This window comes from Acanthochromis polyacanthus, chromosome 18, assembly GCF_021347895.1.
Source record: "Acanthochromis polyacanthus isolate Apoly-LR-REF ecotype Palm Island chromosome 18, KAUST_Apoly_ChrSc, whole genome shotgun sequence".
In the NCBI taxonomy this organism is placed as follows: Eukaryota; Metazoa; Chordata; class Actinopteri; family Pomacentridae; genus Acanthochromis; species Acanthochromis polyacanthus.
In genome coordinates, this window is record NC_067130.1 from 13,592,093 (window position 1) to 13,605,183 (window position 13,091).

The 13,091-nt window shown below is 41.7% G+C and overlaps 1 protein-coding gene across 1 annotated transcript in view; it reads left to right on the forward strand.

The window, feature by feature from the left end:
• Positions 1-13,091, forward strand: part of col27a1a (collagen, type XXVII, alpha 1a) — a 79,559-nt gene that overhangs the window by 16,067 nt on the left and 50,401 nt on the right. The window contains exons 5-7 of the mRNA XM_051938508.1: positions 5,269-5,322; positions 9,056-9,109; positions 9,255-9,308. Of these exons, the coding sequence (XP_051794468.1) occupies positions 5,269-5,322; positions 9,056-9,109; positions 9,255-9,308 (162 nt within the window). The remainder of the gene's footprint in view (positions 1-5,268; positions 5,323-9,055; positions 9,110-9,254; positions 9,309-13,091) is intronic.

Sequence of the window (13,091 nt, forward strand, 5' to 3'; positions counted from 1 at the left end):
TTGATCCAAACTGAAATATCTCAATAGCCTTTGAATGGATTGCAATGAAATTTGGTGCTGTTATTCACTCTGCTCCCGCGTTTTCCTCTAGTGACACCATTAGGGTTCATATTTGTGGTTTTGAGGGAAATATCTCAACAGCTGCTGACAAACTTGGAGAAGGAGGAATTATACAAACTTGTGTGATCTCCTCAGTTTTCCTGTAGTGTCTTCATAATGTCAAAATTTCTATTTGCTCCTTAGTCTATGTCCAAAAACCTGCCAAATGAATAGTGTTACCATCAGTCTCGACTGTTTCTGCAGTTATTATCTCAGTTGTTACTTAATACCTGCTGATCACAAGGATATTTGCATAATTTTGTGTGCATGTCAACAAACTGGCATCACCTTAAGGCATAACTGTGCCTAAGTGCAAACTCACAGAACTGCTAGTATGGCTCTAGACTTGTTTTGTTTTTCTGTATGACAGACTTGAATAAGCCTTTAACTCCTTGGTTTATGATGTTAATTACAAGGCCTACATTACAAGCAATCAACTCTGGCTGTCTAGACCATACATTCATTTAAATGCATCAAAAATGAAGGACTGGTGTTTTCCCGACTTCATACATCGCACATATGGATGTATATGGATTAATATTTATGTTTTTTAAGCTGTGCCTAGTGTTTGTGTCTGAGAGACTCTTAAGCTAAAGTCTCTGTGATCCCCTACGACTATAGATGTATAAGGAGGTCTTTGTATGGCTCTAATTAAAGCTATTTAATCCCGTTCAGCACCTCCCATCACGTCTCTAGCAGCAGTTCCACAACATCAGTCCCACTTAAGTGTATTTGCTGGGATACAAACCATGCCTACCAGGAATAAAACTATGATTGGGCTTAAAAATCAAAACAATGAGCTGTGTGAACTCTGTCAAGCCAAGTATGTTTTTGAAGTGGAAATATTTTTGAATGATCAAGATTCATTTTTTTCTCCAAAACATGTGAAGAAAGCTGCAAAAGACTCAAGTCTGTTAAAAGAAATTTCTCTGTTTATGACCAGCAAGCAATGCATATGTATATTGAATCAAACTATTTTCTTTACACATAAAGAGGAAAGTCAGCCTCGACAAAATGGCTAAAACACTAAATATTCACTCCAGTGTAATCCTTCAGCTTTAGCTCTACTGGACTGGTTTGCACATTTGAAGACTGATTTTTTAAGGCTTCGGTGTCTGTGTCAGACCATATTCATCAGCAGTATGTATCGACCAATAACCTCAGACTGATTTACATCCTGGTGGCTCAGACATGGTCTTTGTCAGCCACAGCAAACCAGCTGTTGAACTGCCTGTGGCATTGTCAGTGGAAGTGGTCAATTTGCAAAGTGCAAACAATGAAAATAAGCCTTTTCAATAAAAACGCACTTGTAAAGGCCATCAGTTTTGATGCCGCTTTAACATGCAAACACGCCGGCAGTGTGTGACTCTGACATCGCAGTCATTTTGTTTGACGTGCACACTGGCACACATCGGCGCTCACACGGGAGTGAATACTGGCCGCAGCACTAATCCCACACTGTGCAGGGCAGACATATGTGGCTGTGTTTATGACCTGCATATATAAAGAGTGAGACAGATTATGGAGCTTTCCTGTAAACAAAAGCATTTATCAAGTTTAATTGCTGCTGCCATGTGTATGTGCAAACACGGAGGTACACACATATTTACGCACATGCAAACACGCACTCCTCGCAAACACGTGCTGCGCTAACTCTGCCGTCTGGTTTCAATTTGGGAGAAGAAATGCACTTGTTGATTGGTAAAATAATTAACTCCAAATCTGAATTTATGCTGCAGGCAGGCTGCGGCGACTGCAGGCTCACAGGTGGTGAAGCGTGATTTGATCATCTTCTTCGAAGTGAAGAGCTAGTTTCCGCTCACAGCTGAACAGAGAGCAGTCCTGCCAGTTTTTTTGCATGACCCTCTGTAGCCTTGGATTACTGGAAGTCTGTATGATGACACACAGAGCACCATTGAGCCGAGAAGCACCACCCATGAACCTTGACCTCTGATCCCACACATGTGAGTGTGAGATGCCGTTACTATGGCAACGGATGTCAGGACAGAAGTTTTTTCAAGGTGTCTATGAATCGTCGGGCCGCGCTTTTTCCACTCTGTTTGCGGGTGTATAATGACAACATGGTAGACGGGTGCGAGAGGAAGCATGGAGTCATCGTGAGAGCACAGGCCTGCATCTATCTGTGTTCGCCTGGAGCCTGCTGGGTCAAAAGCGTCTTTGTCCGAGCAAAAAAATCTCTGTCACCCATCTTTCCTCGTGCTTCCCCTCCAAACCACTCCTCTGTCACTAAACAAATTTCCCCCACCTTGCTTCACCTGCACGAACTCACGTCCCATATGGCCAGAAACCCAGAAAGCTATGACTATAAAGAACTTTTAAATGTGTAAATGTGCTGGGCCCTGCTGAGAGCAGCTTGTTGGACCGTTTTGGTAACACTGGGATGCAGATCAGCTTCTTAAGGGTCTTTAGATCCCTGGAGTAAATTGTGTGTATGGGTCTCTGGAATATTACAGTAATAAACTCAGAGACTGTAAAAAAATCACAGACCACGTTCTAATTCACTATTTCTGCAATCCCATTTGGGCACTTTAATGCATTTTTAATACAAGACTTTAAAAGTTTTGGCATAAAGTTTGCTCGAGGTTTCCGTCGTAATTTTCAAGCTTGTCATTGCCGTTATGAGCTATTACTGTTATTGTTGTAAATGCCTAAATAATGCTTTGGATTACTTACTGTTTCCTTTTTCACATACTCTGGGCAATGCATGATGTATTTAGCACTAAAAACGTTGGCGTGAAGTAGCTCACTCACCCCGTCTGCTTCTGTTAAAATGAAGTTTTACTGTAAATTATGTGACATTATCCTGCAAATTCCACTCGTTTCATTCGGCAATGGAAAGACACGCTGTTGAGATTTTAACAAACAGTGAAATATTTTCCTGGTTCCTTCGAGGCAAAGTTTAAGTTCTGTGTGTGAGAGCAGACTGGGATCCTTAATTATGAAGACATCCAGCGGTTTCACATGCTCTCTTGATCTAATGTTAGTTAATCAGACATTACCCCATCGGCTCTCATTTGGCACGGCATCATACAGAATGTCTTTTATCTTTAATACGGTGACTGTATATACATTTAAATCGACTTTTACGAGCTGGTGCTGAAAGTCAGACTATGTTTACAGCGTAGCCCATTAAAAGGGCTCGTCTAAAATATTCTGTGTGGGAATGTAACCTTGGAGTGATGTCACGCAACCAGATTTTAATGTACATACAGTATATCTTGGCTTTAAGCTGCACATGTGGAAATTTTGTAGATTCAAGCATGTATTTATACACAGTAGAGCACGTTGCCATGCGATGTAACATTAGGATCTATTATTTGTTTAGATTTCTAGATTTTTGTCTCGTATGAAATGCACAGAGCTAGCAGCATTTTGACCACAGGAACCACAGTAACGCCCTGCGTCGCTGTACAGAGGATGGTGGTTTTTTATTTGATAGCCCTCAGCTTGTGGGCGCCCCACCCTGGTCTTCTCTAATTAGACACCTGTTGTGAGAGAAAGGGACACGACATGGAGGCAAGAGCACAGCACCAAATGTTCGGTGCCAGCCTGCGCCTACTAGCGTACTGCCCAACCTGTGGTAGACCACAGGGTTAATTTTGAAGCATGTAATTCAAACATGTCTAGTTTGTTTAAGTTTATTTAGGGCACAACAGTGTCCCTTAACACTGTACGGACAGCTCTCGAGGAACACCAGCTGCATGCAACCCGAAGTGGGAGGAAACGACGCAAGCTCTTTAAAATGAACAATCCTTGGAATGAATTTGTCTTGAATGTAAACCATGAAAAAACAGATTTCATCAGACCTGGTTCCTTACCATCAGTCTGTTTGGGAATCCTGACTGTTCTGTGACTCAAACAAGAGATATCACCTCAGCTTAGTAACGTCCTGTTCATTCATGAGAAGCTCTGTGAATCAGACATGATGGTCATCAAAGCAGCCTTTGACAGGAAAAGCACTTACAGATAAAGGGGTTTATGTTGTCATGTCTGCACTCGACCAGTGCGTCTGTTTTTGAACTTTGCTCGAAGGACTTTTTTGTGGAGCTGTATAACCCAACCCAAATCCCACAGTGCTTTTTTTTCCCCCTTCATGGGATAATAGAGAATTGTCTGTCTGGACGTCAGCAGATGTTGGCTTTTGATGCTGCAGACCAGATCACTAAAATAAGGGCCTCCTGATTTGTTTTGACTCACCTCAACGAAAATCACTGACCCAGCTCTTAAAGCAGTCTAGGCTCTCTGTCCATCCTCCCTGACTCGATCAACCCCTTGACCCAGGACAGGTGGTTGGTGAGGGGCCCAGGGGTGCCAGACCACGTGGAGGGCAGGAGTGAGGTCAGAGATCTGCAGGGGAAAAGTCACTCAGAGGAAGAGAAGGCAGACAGACAGATAAATGAATAACGGAGACGTAGCAACCCCCTTTAGCTTCTGTCTGTAGGCTGTAACTTAAACCAAAGAGAAATCAGTGTATATTCACTCCCTGGCTTCTAGAGTTGTTCTGCTAAACCTTCCCAAAGGGCCTGCTGGACAGAGCGGGATGGTTCACATTACCAATATGCTGCCACTGTCGATCTCGCTTTGTTTTTATTCATTTCCTCAGCAACTGCCAATGACAGAAAGACACACCAGCAGAGGAATTCAAAATGTTATGATACGGCGATGATCTGCATTACTCATTAGGATGCCTGGCAAATGTGTGTTTGTTTGCGTGTGTGTGTGTGTGTGTGTGTGTCAGGGGGGTGGAGTGGTGGTGGAGTGCGGGGCAACAGGGGGCAGGAAAACCACATCCATATGGTGAAGCAGCTCCAGAGAGCCCCATTTTCCATAAGCGTCTACCCCCAACACCAACCCCAAATACCTCCCCACCACACTCACACACACACACACACACACACACACACACACACACACACACACACACACACACACACACACACACACACACACACACACACACACACAGCTGATGTGTAGGAAAATAGGTTAAAAAAGCATGAAGGCTGAGGTTCTCCAGACAGTCTTTGCTCCCCTTATCGCTGGTTGCAAACCCGCAGCCTGCATCAGCTCCATCCCAATATGAAGACTGATTGAGAGCTCGATCACCTTTTGCTTATGTTTCTCTTATTTTTTCTGGCTTTTCCACAGGGCGCCCCTGGTCCCCATGGAAACCCTGGCCGATCTGGTCCACCCGGGCTCAAGGTACAGGTTTTAGTCTAACTCATGATCACAAGCCGGCCTTTCTTTTTATGCCAAGAGCCCAGAAGCTATGTTGTTTTTTCCACATGAAACAGTTACATGGTTATGTACTCGCTTCATTCTGCTAATTTAATAAGCAGTTTAAGATCTTCTCTGGCCTCTAATGTGAATGATAATCCTATGAGGACAGTTTTTCTATATCAGCTGGAATCCATAAAGAGCAGCAAGGGCAATGGAGTTTTATGGCCGAAGAATCGGGGCCATCTAAGTTCACAGCAGGGCTGCGATACCTGAAGCACTACAAACACCACAGAGCTTAAAGCTGAGCAAATATGTCACTTAAACATGTGTGCTACAGGATCAGTGTTAGGATTCCCATCTATAAGGGTTCCTAGAGATATAGGCTCCCATTGTTTACAAAATATTCTCCAATATATGTGTATGTTGATATACACTGACAGTCAATAGAAACTTTGAGACCGTATTTTTCAACATAATTTTTATTTTGAAGCCCGAAACTGGATTTTCTTCATATGAATCATTTGTTTAGCATATTGGCATACAGAAAGAAAAATCTAAAGTTTCAAGAATGATTTAAAAATAAAGAATTTCGCAAAAGAAAACGGCACCTGCCAAACACAAAGTCACAACAGTCAATACCGAGTATGTCCTCCATTTGCTTCGGTGCAGGCAGCAATCCGTCGGCGCATGCTTTGGACCAGGCTTCTGATTGTGGGTTGGGAACAGCCCATACGCCTAGCTACATCACTGTAGCTCAAACCGGCCTCCACCATACCCAGTGCCCGGAGACGTTGTTCATGTGTTAGACGCGGCATGATGCTGTTCACTGGACTAACAATGGTGGCCTTTTTTGGGCCTTTATATAGGCCTTCAAAACCCATTCTCAAATTGTGCAGATACTCACTGAGTATTGCTTGGTGTGTATTTGGTTCACTTTTGCAAAGTGACCAACCCATGTGCAATGAATCATGACAAAATGACAACTCATTATCTCAACTACCAGGGCACTAGATCATCAGTAAATCCACAATGAATAATTACAACCCCCCTACAAGTAGAATTCTGCGTACATTTCTACCTCAAAGTTTCTATTGACTGCCAGTATAAATTCCTGCACTGAAACTCCTGTGAAAAATGAAAGAGCCTGAGCTTCCAGCAAGCAGGCAGAGAAAAACTGGTTGACAACAGTGGGGTTGAAGTGATTTATCAGAGCTCAAGGGAAAGACATAAGGAGTCGGAAAGTGAGAACTCCAAATAAATCTGTCCAAATTTAACGTGTGAACAGGATATGACCCTGCCCAAGACCAATTCTCTGCGTCCCCCCATGTGATTGTCTGGACTGATGTATGCCTCAGCAAGCACCCTTCACCTCTGACACTGTGTGCGTGGAGTACAGAGTGAGGCGCAATACCCGTGTTTAAAGAGCATTATAAAAATGCCTTACATAAATGACAACCGAGTTCACACTGCCCGACCCCAGCACCAGAGCTCCACTAGTCCACATGGGCTGTGCTAATCTTTGTCTCTGCATGTGATTTTTATATTATTATGTCTCTTTTGCATTCTGCTCTTTTTGTCAGACTTGCTTTCCATTATGTTTTCCTTATTTTCTGCTTTTAGCTAGCATGTACTTGGGAAAAAACACTTTTTCTCTTTTAGAGTTAAATGACAATATCAATACCACTCTAATGTCCATGCAATAAATATTCAGCACCGCCAACAGCTGGTCAGCTTTGCTGAGTATAACGACTGGAAACATGGAAGGATTTTGTTACCTTTGGACAGCAGCAGCTGGTAATAGATCAGCTCCCTCCTCTCCAGTTTTTAAGCTAAGCTAACTCTCTGCTCTCTGTAGCATCACATTTAGCATGCAGACATGAGTATGTTATTCATTTTTTCTGATGTTGGCATGAAATAAAATGCACAAAATGTAAAGTCATTTCTCCAAAATAGTGAAAGGATCATGATAGGATCTTATTTCCAGCCAGATAAAATTCTTCAAAGTGTCTTATATTAGGTTTTTGATGCTTTCTCATTTTTTTCTATTGTCCAGCATTTTTTAAAATCACAATTCTAGTTTTGTCAATGAATGTCATATCACTGTCATGTCAACAAAGAGCTATCTGTAACATCTGCAGTACCTTTTGGGCTACAGGCCAAACACAGGTTGTTGGCACAATCACCAGTATTCACTTATCCAAAAAAAAAAAAGTTTTTGGGCATTCATTACTCCTTTTTACTCATTTTTCACTGCAACATAAAGTCCTGCACATCTTTGGAATCAGTACAACTATGGCTATAAGTAGAGAAGATTCTAATATGTCTACTGTGCAGTGTGACATAGTTATCATGCTATAAACCATAAAACAGACACAGAGAAACAGAAGTTGAATAGAAAAATAAAAATCCTTAAATCACTATGTACAACATTTATTCAAGTGTCCACTGTACTGGGAAACATTGCGGCTTTCCATGCTATAGATATTTTACTGTTTATGTTTTTAATTTGTGTCTATACTGTATCTAACCTGGGGCGTAATTCCACTTTTTTCCACTTAAACAGTATCTGAATTTTTGTGACCTGGCTGTTGGTTACATCAGAGTCTCTACTGGCTTCACATTTGTGCCAATAAGTGCAGAATTTTTAATTTTTTTCACATTATCTAATCAGTGCACATGGTTGAATTTTTTGGGGAAAATTTTAATGAAGTGACTTTGATTAAATATCTCAATTTAAAGCCTAGATTTGCTTACGTTTCTTGATAGAATGGCATGTCACAGCCGAATAGTTCAAAAAAATTGTGAGTAAGTTGATATGTTTTTACAGTTTTTGGCGCATTATGTCATTTTGCAAACTTTTTAAAAGGTAAAATGCAAACCTGCCAAACATGGAGTTCAGAGGCTTAAAGGAATAGTTCAACGTGTTAAGAAATACACTTACTGCATCACTTACTGAGAGTTCAGTAAGAAGGACTTCAGTGTGACAGCTGAGTGAAAAGACTGAACAGAAATGTAAACATTCATGTTCTGTCCAAAGTTAAGAAAGCACCTCTGAATCTCATCATATAACCTGTTACATTGGGTATAGACGAGCATGAGGGAATACAAAGAAGTGATCCTTAGTAAAGGTTTAAAATTGTGCCTCAGTGATTGAACACTTCAGTAAAGTGTAGGCAGACTGGTGCAGAGCAGCTTCTTCTACCTGGCAAGTGTGTTGAAAGAAAAATTATGAAGCGTTTGATGTCTCAGGGTGCACTGAAATCTTTGCTCTTTCATCATTAATAAATGAAACAAAGTTGTAAAAGGCAGGGGTCCGAAGGGGAGAGAGAGGGAGTCAGCACTCAGGGTGATTTCCGATCCATAGCTTTGATGTGCTGAAGCCTTGTTATTGTTACCTGCTGACAATGGAGCCTGGTGTGTGTGACTGGAGGGCCTCATTAAGAAAAGCATCTGTTAAAGTGAATTAACAGTCACAAGACAACTAATTTTTGTTTCCTTTGTCACTTTTTGACCTTTTTTAATAGTATCTCGTTTACAGAGACAAAGCTTTTGCAGCGTGAACCTTTTTTCCCGGTCCAGATGAAGTGTGTTGGCCAGAGAAATTACTTCATTAATTATGATTATGACTCAGAGGCTGTCAGAGATTGAAATCAGTGAATGAGTTGAGTATTTTTCACCCATACAGAGACTTCCTTTGTGTTTGTCTTTCTTTCAGGGGAAAAAAGGAGACCCTGGCATGTCACCTGGACCTGCACCTATAGGAGAGAAGGTATTAAATCCCTCCTTTTCTTATATGCTACATTAGTTTGTAACGACGTCCTGTTTGGCCAGCTCCGAGCACATTTATGATTGCTTCTTGTGCAAAGCGACATTCTTCCATTCTTGCCTTTTGACATTCTTGCTTTGTGTTCCAGGGAGACTCAGGGATTATTGGCCCGGTTGGACTGACTGGCCAAGAGGGTCGAAAGGTAAGAGTCGGGTCCCTGTAGAGTTTCTCAAAAACCCTTTCACCAAGTGGATTTCAGTTAAATTGAATCTGCTGTTATTTAATGTAGCAGGTGATCTTGTAAGTAGAAATCCTGGTCACATCTTCACTCCTTGAATAGTGAGGCCCTTGAAACATTAAGGAAAGGCGACGCATGACTCATTGTCACCATTTCGTCACCCTTGTGTACTTGCATTTTGCCTGTGTGGTGTTGTTTGTGTGTAAGCCACTCATCTTCATAAAGATCTGTCCTTGTCTCCTCCATCCTAATTCTCTCCATCTCTCTTTTTCCTTTTGTGCTGTGCTCACCATTTCTTCCATATGTTTTCTGGATCCTGCACAGAGGGGTCTTAGTGTTGACAGGAAGGATGTTACAAGAGATGAATGGGGAGGTTTTTGTCTACAGGGTATAACGGATGGGGATCACGCACTCATACACAAAATTACCACTGTCTTAGATGTTACTTCCGACACTGTTTGAGTGATTCACGAATGCAAGGAAGAAAAAGTGAGGCAGAGCTTCTGGTAGACAGGAGTGCAACAAGCACCAGCTTAGAGTAAGCGCAAGGGGAAAGTCTGAGTAATGTATGTGTCTGTTTTCCTAACTGTGTGAATGCATTCTTGTGTGTGAACATAAAGCAGACATCAAAATATAGCAATGATTGCTTGTTCCCTGAGGGTGCTTCATCAGTCAGTGGTTATTTAGAAAATTTTAGTGTAGCTCAGCATATTTGAAAAAAAAATCACCTGCATACTACCTGTTGCATTTAGTTATGTATGCTTGCTAGCTAGCTGAGGGTGAGAATAGGCTTCAAGCTATGAGAAATGTAAGAAAAACATGGTTGAGATATTCAGATCAAAGCATTGAGTAAATATTTAAATCGCAACCTCTGAAGCTGACATGGAAGCGCCAGAAACTGCAATTTCTCAAATGGCCACTTGAGGATGGCTCCAAAAGTGAGTCAATCCCCATAGACCACCATACTAAAATGGCCAGTTTCACAGCAAAAAAAACAAAAAAAAAATGCTTACAGCCTGGTACAAAAGCTGATTTTGCTCCCTATAGAAAACTTCCTCTTTCATGACAGTGATAGGGGGTTGTATTTTTAGATAGCTCACCTGTTTAAATTGTATTAAGGATTAAAATGATTCATAATTATGAGCAGGACCACTGTGAGATGTAGAACAGTCCTTAGCATAGAGATGGTTTTCCTCAGCTCCATTCAAATTTCACCTCTTTGCTCATTTTTGGATTAGCCAGGATTTAGGTGGAGTTCAAAGCTGCCAAGACGGTGATAGGCGGTGCCACCACGCTGACCCTGCAATCTGCATCAACCACTTTTCTTTTTTACTTTGAGTATGCTCTGCAGCTGCCACAGAGTATGTACTGTCTTTTGCAGTATGCATACAACTAGGAGTTTTGTGATAATATTGCGGCCTCAACTTTGATATCAGTCATAGTCTTATTTGAATGTAGTGTGAAATGAGCTGTCCTCTGTCTGTGCTTCATCATCACCACGTATGTCACTTATCTTTCGCTGCACCGAGCATTGTGGATCAGAATACCCTGCTGTATTTGATATATTATGTATGGTAGTATAGATATCGAAACCTTCAAAACTACTCCCAGGAAACCTATAGGTGCAATCACAGAGGATTTTTCTATCTTTTTATACAGTCAGTTGTTAAAACTGATAAGCAACATGTAAATAGTTGAAAGAGATCTGGAAGAAGACGAATGAGTGAATGATTAAAATCGATAAGTTACAGATGAGTAACTGATCAATACATGTGGTTAACGCTGTTGAAAATTAGCTGAAAGTCATTGCTAAATGGTTGACCTACGACTTCTTCCACTCCAGGTGCTAGTGAGGCAAATGCAATTTAGAACACCAATCCAAACTTCAATTTTCTATGAAGCATTATTACGTGTTGAAGTCCGACAAAACTCAGTCAGTTGAAATGGATTGTTTTGGAGCATGACGTGTCAGTAAAAGTCAGTAAAACTGCTGGAATGTAACCGATTACAATCACATGGGTCTAGATGCTTCATGAGTCTTGTGAGCTCATCAAGTCTGCACTGAAATAATCCAATTCTCCTTTTCCCAAATAAACAGTTGTAAACACACGTCTGAAGATAGCAAAGAGGATCACACCAACAGCTTCCAGTTGCGTTTGTATCAAAAAACAGTTGAGTACAGTTCAAGTAAAGTAGATGAATTATTTGAGTAATTGAATATAGCAGGTCGACTGTATGCATTTCAGGAGAGGTGTAAAGCTTCTGGGTGTATTTGCTTTCTTTCCAGAGTCACAGTGCTTTGAGTGTCAGACTGAAGTTGGACGTCTACCGCTCATATGGCTTTTGTTAGGAGTCTGCTTTTCTGTGTGTGTTGTGTGTGTGTCTATGTCCATTTGTATGGCTCTGCCTCCCTCTTTTACACACACTCATCCAGCATGGAAAAAAACGTAAAGCTGCTGAAAAACATTCGCAGAAACGCCTTTCAAACTAAATGGCAGTGATTTGAAGACCTATCAGCAAGTTAGCCGGTGAACTGCGAATCAGAGCTGCTGGTGACAGCTGACTGACCTCTTATGCAACTCAAATTAGGCAAAGTGATTGTTTAGCATAGGGATAAGATCATCTGGCAAAAGTAAGCATGCCCAGTCTTTACCCTTAGCAGCTTTTTTTACCTGTCTACACTGTGATATGCAGCGGCTCAGCAAATTGTCTTAATAAACCCCACAGGGCACATTATAAGCCCTACTTATCAGAATGACATCATAGCTTGTTGTCTGGAGAGCCATTTCCATAGCAACTTCATCAACAGACACAGACTGACATCATCAGAGAAGGCCTCAGGTATTGGTCATTTAACCACAGACATGATGACTGTAAAGGAAACTTGTTAAATTAACCACAAGGAGTTGACTTCCTTTCCGTACACAAACACCAAGAAGCTTATTAACCCTTTTTTCATTATGCAAAAAAAGCACAATAATCTGCTGTAGTCCTCAACTGCTCAGTTACACTGTAGCTTATAACGAATCTCCATCCTTCGTGCACTTCTTTGACAGATGTGTGAGTCAGTCTCCAAACCGTCTCAAACAGGCTTTGTTCTGTTCATTTTCAGTCCTCTCAGGTGGAAAGTCCCAGGCGTGTTCTTCCCTCACGCAGGTCTCCACTGAGACATCGATGCCCGGCGCAACATCAGTGCAACATTGAAAAGAAATAATGACTTTTATTGACATTGCATTTCACTCCTCGGCCACCCTGAAACACCCATGCGCTGTTTCTTCCTCTTCGTACCTCTCTGGCCGTCAAACCTGCTCTGTCTCGTTTGCTTGGATTTCTGTGGTTTAGGAAAACGGGACAACGGCAGCTTTTCCTCTGTTCTGTTCCGTATTTTTCCCCTCCACCTTCTCCGCCTGTCTCACGCACACACCCAAACACACATGCAAATGTATGTGCTCTAAATCAGCGTTAGCTTGATGTTTCGACTGGGAATTCTTGAATTTTGGCTGCTGGTTTTCCATGGAAAACTTTAATGGAAACAACAGTGGTGCTTTAAATGTGTGATAGTAGAATGTGATTCTACACTGGAAGAGAAGCCAAGCATGTTCCGCTCTGTACAACGTTTGTTCTACCAAGCAGACTCTGAATGGCTTTTCAGCATGTGAGACAGGGTCAGGGAGAGGGGACATACATCAGGCCAAACCTCAACTACAAGGCTACATTACAAGCCACACATCTCACCTTACTGCCTCC